The sequence below is a fragment of the Eutrigla gurnardus genome, assembly GCF_963514095.1.
Source record: "Eutrigla gurnardus genome assembly, chromosome: 2".
NCBI lineage: Eukaryota > Metazoa > Chordata > Actinopteri > Perciformes > Triglidae > Eutrigla > Eutrigla gurnardus.
In genome coordinates, this window is record NC_139916.1 from 23,666,734 (window position 1) to 23,675,563 (window position 8,830).

General features: G+C 42.9%; 1 protein-coding gene across 1 annotated transcript; it reads left to right on the forward strand.

The window, feature by feature from the left end:
• Positions 1–413: 413 nt before the first annotated feature.
• On the forward strand, positions 414–7,488 carry LOC311021201 (EF-hand and coiled-coil domain-containing protein 1). The gene is made up of 9 exons (XM_084021643.1): positions 414–1,155; positions 2,521–2,962; positions 3,049–3,183; positions 3,436–3,515; positions 4,260–4,395; positions 4,486–4,639; positions 5,616–5,729; positions 6,988–7,057; positions 7,162–7,488. Exons 1-9 carry the CDS (start codon positions 585–587, stop codon positions 7,287–7,289), a joined length of 1,830 nt encoding a protein of 609 aa, XP_083877769.1. The 5' UTR covers positions 414–584; the 3' UTR covers positions 7,290–7,488.
• The last annotated feature ends 1,342 nt before the right edge of the window (positions 7,489–8,830 follow it).

An 8,830-nucleotide genomic window follows, 5' to 3' on the forward strand; every position in this document is an offset into this window, starting at 1 on the left:
TTGTTGTGGTTTGTTTTTGTCACCGGGTGACAGGTGCCACAAATTGCCCCAAGTCTCTGAAAATGATATCATTTTCCACCAAAGGTGTAGGTGGCATGTAGGCTATCTGATCATTTATCAGAAACATTATACCAAGAAGAGATTGCTCGGTTCTCTGTGTGGAGGAACACTGGGAGATACATGTGGCTTTTTTTTGGCAATGCTTGATATGTGATCCACTTTTGTAATGGAGATCAAACAACCACAGAAACAAAATTGTCCCCACTTTCTTGCTTACTGTAAGCGGGGAAACGCACCTACTGTTACAGATATGCGGTCAGAGTGTGCGCACAAAAGGGCGGAGTCCCTACACTGTTTTCTTTCTTCTTTTTTTCTCACCCGAGGGGATCAGATCTTGACTTGATGCACCGGTAAGGAATCCAAAGTGAGTTTTCCAGGGAATGACGCAGCGTCAAACCACACCTGGGTGTCTTTTAGCCTCATTCTGGTCTGAATCACATCCGATGCCAATTCCAGTCATCTTATCTTTTTTTAATTGGATCTACGAGCACTACGAGCACAACTTGACCGGTTAAAGTGCAGTGATGGAGCGCGCCGCATTGCCCCTGCAGCGCATCCGACCCTCGCCGCGAGCAGCGCGTAAAAGCGAGTGGCTCCGGAGCGCCCTGGCCCATCACCACTGCCCCGACCCCGGCGCAGAGAACGAAATCGTCGTCCTTGCCACTGGGATAGACCAATACCTGCAGGAGGTCTTCCACCACCTGGCCTACCCCAGCCGAGACGACACGGTGTCGGCGGAGGATTTCACCGCGCTGTGCGCCGTGCTGGGACTCACCGGAGCGGTGAAAGGAGATCCAGATGAGAACGATGAAGAGTTTACTGACGTGTGCTCTGTGCTGCCCGGCCAGCTCGCCTTTAAAGACTTCCACTCGCGGCTCTGTGGGTTTTTCCGTATGCTCAGCGCGCGTAGAGGCACCGGGGCGTGTGCCGGACGCCTGCCCGTCACTGAGGACACGGAGCTGGTGGAGCGACAGATCCGGCTCCGGTGGCCGCGCGTCCGACGGAGGAAATGTGTGAGTTTTGATCTGGCGAGGGATCAGAGTGGACCGGTTAACCGACTGAGTAAAGGTCGAACCGCAGAGGAACGCGAGTCAGGTACTGGATGTCTGTATACTGTTTATTGCATCGAAATGGTCATTGAGGGGTTCCACGGCGTCTTTAATATAAGAATTTACACTCCACTTTATGGGGAATGTATTTAGTGCTGTTGTTGCTGTAACCGACTCATCTACATCAGTGTGGAGACACGCAGCGCAGTAATAATAGTCCTGAGGCAGTGTGTGGTTAGAGAGGAAGTAAGCAGCAATTATTTATCTATCTTAACATGTATTTATCCTGATTTCACACCTGGTTTATTATTCACCCTTTCTATCTCCAGCACCATCTCTCTCATTCAGTCATTGGAGGCAGTGCTCCTTTCTGAAGCCATTGTTATGTTAATACTGATGTATCAATGTGTAAACAGCATAATGCAATACATGCTTTTCTGGTGGAGCTGGCTTTAACTTAAGTAAAGAGTGGAGTCAGTGGTTCCCAACCTGAGGGTCGTGTCTTCTTCTAAGGGTCAAATCAATCTGAATGGTCCTGAGAGGAAAGAAGAAAACACAACGTTCTGATATAACATTGTAACATTGTATTCATATTTTAGGCTTTTCTTGAATCTTTGTTTTTTGTGGAGAAGTTTGACCTCTGAGTGTCTCATTTATCAGTTAAATGACATTATCTGTGAGGTTAAGAGGGGAAATCACTGTTTCATAGAACAGAACTGCTGATGGCTCATAGACAATATGATTCGTTAAACATAATGATCTTTCACAATGCATTGCATTTTATAAGCAAATATTATGTTTTAAAAACATTGTAAAATGTAAATAGTAAATTTGTAAAGTAATTACAACAACGACTGTCAGATAAATAAAGTGCAGTAAAATGTATGATACTTCCCTCTGAGATGTGGAATAGAAGTAAAGTAGCATAAGATGGAAATATCCAAGAAAGTCTTATATTCTCCTTAACTTGCAAATGTGGAGAATGTGTTCACATCCTTTATATAAAGAGAAGAGATATATGTATATATTGGATTATTATCACTGCTTTTATATATTATATAATATATATTATTGTATATCATTACTGCAATTTACCAGCTTGGAGATCATTTAAACGTCACATAGTTTCTTTATCAGTGCATCATTATAAGCTCATCATGTGTTGTTACATCTTAATTAGTAAGTAACTAACTATAGCTGACTGTATTTCCTTCTTAAATATAGTGGAAGTATAACATTGAATATAATGGAAGTACTCAGGTAAAGGACAAAGATTTTGAACTTACAGTACAAGCTTCTTGAAACAAAAACAGGATAAAAAGTGTGGATGGACAGATCATTTGTAACTTAGATATTGTTATTTGTCCCTTAGATCAATAATTGATTAGCGTTTCTTCTTCTCCTCCTCTAGATGAGGTGGCAGCTCTGAGGGAGTTGGTGGAGGACCTGCGCTCGGCGCTGCAGGGGAGCGACGCCCGCTGCCTTGCCCTGGAGGTGGCGCTCCGACGGGAGAGGAGCCACATTAAACCGCCTGCATCCGGCCTCAGCTCCGCAGCTTCACCTCAAACAACTTCCATCACCCTGATACAGGGAAAGCTGATGCCAACGCTTAGAATCAAAGGGCAGCGCAGTGGCTCTGGAGGAGACACGGCGAGGAGGGCGGCCAGGAGACGGGACATCAGGGACCCGCTTGTTAGGGAGCTGAAACTGATCCGCTCCTCACGTGATGGGCAGCTGGAGGAGGCCATGAGGTTCAATGAGCGCCTGGAGGAGGAGGTGCGATGGGCGTACCAGGAGGTGTGCAAGCTGCAGGCGGTGGAGTCGGCACTGAGGAAGGAGAACGCTCAGATCAGGTTTGATTTCTGTAAAGTTAACTGGATGATAAAGAGTGGATAGATATCAGAGGAACGGTCTGATGATCTTGGATGATCTCCATCAGGCGGCGGGCGGAGGAGGCCAGGGAGGCTCTGAGCTTGGGGCTTCAGAGGGTTCGGACGATCCAGGAGCAGGCTCAGTCTGTGCCCCAGCTGCAGTCCAGGATCACCCAACTGGAGACTGAACTCCACCAGTTCAGGTACAAACACTGTGTGTGCATGTTTGCGCCTCCATTTACACATCATTTGCCTCTGTGCTCTAGTGATTTGAAATTTTCCAGCAGCTTAAGTTACACACATTCAGTCTGAGTTAGAGTGTTGGGTTAGCTTTCAACAAACACTGACGCGTTCATGTTCAAGACGTCTTACATTCCAGGTTCAATAACTCACAAACATGGGAGCCTCTGTCCACAATATTAGCTGATTGACAATATATTGTCTCTACCTATCAGATCCCTCTGCACCTGCATCCCTGACCCCGCCCATCAACAGATTTACCCAATGGGAGCAGCAGACGCCTGTAGTAAGACAGGTATGTGTCAGATAATCTGGAGTGTTCCAGCCAAAACTAACCAACATTTTTCAATGACCAATTGATTTTTTATTTTTACTTCAAAATAAATTTAATTTTCAATTCGTCATGAAGGTAAAAACATGTGACACACATTTTGTGGCAATCTTCAATTGCCCCAGTAAACCATGCCAATGAGCCAGCATGTATAACAGCAGGAATTTGAAACAGACACCTAGATTAAATTCTGTTTTTAAAGGTTATCAATTATTCCTTTGCCCTTCCAGTGTTCCAGTGGGACCTATCAGAAAAAATAAATACGGTAGGCAACAGGGAGAGACAAACATTTTTTGGATCATGTTTGAATTGTGCCATGAATTACACATATGACGTTTGTCCATTTAAAAGATCAAGTCAAGAAAGTCACACTTTGTAGTAGGTGTGTCATGCACCATGCACGTTACCAAGGATGACACAGCTGTAACCATGGCTTGCTAGCTAGCTAGTCACGTAGTTCCATTACAAATGTTTCCTGACGTGCATCTTTTAAATCAACAAACAGCATTATGTGTAATTCATGTCACAATTCAAACAGAAATATTTGTCTCTCACTTTTGACTGCCACACATATTTTGTCTGAAATAAGTTTTCACACTTGGCAGGACTTGGCCTCTCTGTGGGGCACACAGAACATACTCTATATCAGAACGTCAAAGTAAACACCACTAAGAAATAAACTAAAGCTACTCCTTCTCCTGTTTGCAGAGGCGGAGTGTTTGCAAAGAGCAGTGGAGGGGAGAGCTGCCTCTGATGAAGAAGAGGAGGACAGGGGGATGGGGGAGGAAGGACAGTGCTGCCCCCTGGAAGTGAAGAAGCATCAACACCACAGCTGTAGCAAAGGGTCAGTTAACATGTGACACAACGCCGCCACCACCGTCCACATTCTTCTTTTCCAAATGTAAGATGCTACTTTTTTCTCATCTTCCTCCAGATGTCAGAACCATGTGGTCCAGAAATGTGTCTCTCAGAGTCCCCTGCATGATAAAACCCCCACCAGCACATTTAAGGACAGCAGGGGGCGCTGCAGCTGGAAGGGACAAAACCAAGAGCAGCAAGAGGGAAGCAGAGGCTTTAAAAAAGAAAAGGTGGGAGAGAGAAACTTGGTTAGCTGAACACATTAAAGTGCAGACTAAGTTGTAAACGGTTTGAAAGCTCCGAAGCCCTCCAACATGGCGACAGCTGAGCCGGCGGCTAGCAGCTTACGGTGCTAGCAGCACAAACCTTGTAAACAACAGCAACAGACCTGTCAGAGTTAACCTGAGGGGGGAACCAGAGGGTGGGCGCTACGCCTCAGTGACAACAGCTAAGATTACAGTGAAATCATTGTCTGCTCAGGGAGACATGACGCTCTATCCTTCCATAGCTACTAGTTGTTTCACAGCTATATTAATTATCTGAATTAGTTTATTTTGCACATAATTATTGTTATATTAGGTATGGGAATTAACTGTGTCTAGGTAGTTGCCTCATCCAAGACAAGTGTAAGGAAAACAAGTAAAGTTAATGTCGAGCTGTGATGAAAAAAGCCTTTTTAAACCTTTTTGATCACATTTCCATTCCTGTTCAACAATATAAACCGAATATAAATGTATTCGTAATCAAAATCGAAAATCCTTTTCCTCCTGGAAAACAATATGACGCATGCTTACGCATCAGCTAGAACCAACACATTTCAGGAGATAATATCATGACATCCATCTGAACGTGTTAGCTGCACAGATCTCAACAAGGTTGTGAGTTAATCTGTTGAACGATCCCGACGTTTCGTCCCGCCTGCCTGACCCTGATTCACTTGGAAATGCATCATGATATGAAGCTACATTCTCTTGGAATGCAGTTTCGGCTTGACATGCTATCGTTCCCTTCCATTGAATTCCGAACGGGATGAACTCCTGTCAGATTACTGCCAATATATCATATATAAGATTGGAATTATACTTCCATTTCCAATTGATACTGTTCATTGATGTACTTGTGTCAAACTTCTTCTTCCTGAATCAAACATGTACTGTTGGCGATGAGCATTACTGAGACATTCACGTTTCCCTCCTCCTGTTTCAGAGGGCCGAGGAAGAGGAGGACAAGACAAGGCTGGAGGAGGAGAAGACACATCTGTCTTTGCTGGAGGAGAAACTCACAGACGGCCTCACACTGCTGCTGCAGCTACGCAACAAGGTTCTCACAACACACACACACACTTTCACTCACACACGCCTCTCCACTTCCATCTAGTGTTTATTCCATCCCAGTTGGATGAGTCCAGAGCTGCTGAGATGTATTCCTTCCATATCCATTATTCGGGTCTGAGCACCAACAACATCGGGCCAATGAAGGCCCTGTTGTCATTGCAATGTTTCTTGTTATATTATATATTATTATGCAAAATGATCGCATTTTTGGGGGCCTAAACATTCAAATGGCCTGACCCAAATTGGCATGTGCATTCAGCCTGGTGAAACATTTGATATTTTATGGGTCTCCTATTCAGACACGCTCACTTACCACCTACAGGATTTCAGGCCATGCCCCACACACTGAGACTCCGAATTAAACTTGGCACACATATGCAACTGAGTGCTCTACAAAATTGCCATTGGGACCACTAAAGTCCACCTCGAAAAAATGATCCGCCATTTTTAATTTTGTGAAAAACACGTTTCACTGCCCAGTGACATTATGAAAAAAATATATTGTGGCTCCTATAAAATGCTCAAAACCATTTAAGCATTTCTCCAAATAACATCATGTATATATTTTACACAATCTATTTATGTACATTTTTATTTCATAAATTATTATTTTTTTATTTAATATTGAACACTTAGGGGCTCCATTCTGTTTCTCTCTAATGAACAATGGTATTTAGCCTGACAATCATGTGTTTATGTTGATTGATAGCCATACCGGTTATCTGTATTACAAACCATATTTGCATTCCTTGTAAGGCGGCGACCTCTAGTGGCTGTTGTAATGATGGCAGTAGAGGAGGCAGTTTGATGTGACGTGGTATTAAGAGCAACAAAGTCCACATAGTGAGGAGGTCGGACTGGATGGACGGGTCAAACAAACACAGGACTTTGACCCATGACATTGCTGTTCATGTCCCATAGTGAAACCAAAAGTCAAGATGTGAACTTATTTTAACTTATGCATGTAAGTTAACTCAACAAATGTACTTACATCATGTACATAAGGCACTTAACTTACATACAGTACAAGGGCTAAGTAATGCAGCATACCTACTTACTTTAACCAAAATCAGGATTGTTTCCTAAACCTGAGCAGTAGATTCATTTAAATTCACCACATATTTTCACAAACAACCGATTCAGTCCATTGGGTAGGAGGTTGGTTTTTCATGTTGTTGAATGATTCTTTCTGTGAATAAAATGTAAAAACCATCAAAAAGTAAAAGTAGCTACTCTATCGGTAGAACGTGTCCCGGGGAGCCCTGGAGAAGATCGTGATGGAAACTCTAGATGTGTGCAGTCGGAGTGGAGACGGTAGGTGTCTTCTACATCGTCCACTCGTCAAGGCATTTATGGTGTAGTGTTGCTTGCTGCTAAAGAAAATATCCATGGTATTTTTTTACAATTCCTCCATCCAGGTCCATCTCAGGTGTTGCAGGTCGCTAAAGCTCTTTGTGTCCGGGATCTCGGAGGGGATGATGAAGAAGGAGAGAGCAGAGAGAAACCCCGGGTCCAATCTTCAAACCCTCTACTCATCTCCTGCTAAATAAGCTTCTGCTCTCCTTTATCTTTGGTTGTTATACACCCATGTTTATTTTCCCATTTGTGGACCCCCAGTTTTGAAACTGGTTCACTATTTAAATAATAATTTTATTTGCTGTTTTTGTGCTCTATTTTATATGTATTTAATTTCAATTATTAAATAATTGTATCCAAACGCTTTCTTGTGGCTAAACCTTGAAGAAACAGAGTTGATACAGTTGATTACTGTTTGATCTGCAAACAATAAGAAGTGGACCTGCTTTAAGGTTTTCTATGAAAAAAAAAAAAAAAAAACATTGAGGGTGTGATTTGATTTCAGCACTTGAACGCACTGTAAACCTCATGGTAAGAGGTTCATGTGATAAAAACGCACGAAGATACAACAAAGTTGTAGTTTGGAAGTTGGAAATGCAAACGTTTAGTTCAAGAATTCATTCCTTTTTACTATGCCCCAAACCTTTCAACTATTGTAACTTCATAGACCATCAAAAATGATGGTATAAACATTATGGCAAGTAATATATAATACATACAATTATAGCAAATAACATGGCAAATATTTAACAAAAAAGAATTTCAGCATTGATGACACCAAGCATCATAATGACACATCTGTGGTTTTCCATGTAACTACACAACATTGCTATGTCCACAAAACTGTATTTCATAAAGTGTATGTCAGAAGTAATAGAATAAGTAAAAAATGGGAAGGAAGTATTGCATATTAGGAGAAATGATCATAGAGTAGGGCTGCACTGTGGTGTAGTGGGTAGCACTCTCGCCTCACAGCAAGAGGGTCCCGGGTTCGATTCCCGGGTCGGCCCGGGTTCCTTCTGTGTGGAGTTTGCATGTTCTCCCCGTGTAAGCGTGGGTTCTCTCCGGGTTCTCCGGCTTCCTCCCACAGTCCAAAGACATGCAGGATGGGGATAGGTTAATTGGTGACTCTAAATTGCCCGTAGGTGTGAATGTGAGTGTGAATGGTTGTCTGTCTCTACATGTTGGCCCTGTGATAGACTGGCGACCTGTCCAGGGTGTACCCTGCCTTCGCCCAATGATAGCTGGGATCGGCTCCAGCCCCCCGTGACCCTAAATACAGGATAAGCAGTAGAAAATGGATGGATGGATGGATCATAGAGTACATCAACTCATATCAAAGTCCATATTTAACCCTACAGGATAGCCTGACATGACCCATTTTCACACTTTTCCAAGTTTGTGGAATATGTCCTTCCCTTTTATTACGTGTGATATTTCATATGCATATAAGCTTTCAGAGCATCTTCTCTGAGAACAAATTTGTGAGTGAAAACGACGCTTGTGGGAACAAGTTTGTTATCTTATGTGCATAAGATAATAAGTATCACATTCCAGGTGTTTAAGAGCTGCGTAGACTGCAGTTTATCTGTAGAGAGAAATAAGTGACACTTAATATAATCTTTAGTAAAGCGGCTAGGAGAAAGTAATCCCATCTAAGATCATATGAATTAGGTTGCTTGAGTGTCCTTCCTGCTTCTTAACACCTGTACTGAGAAAGTATGAGCAGAC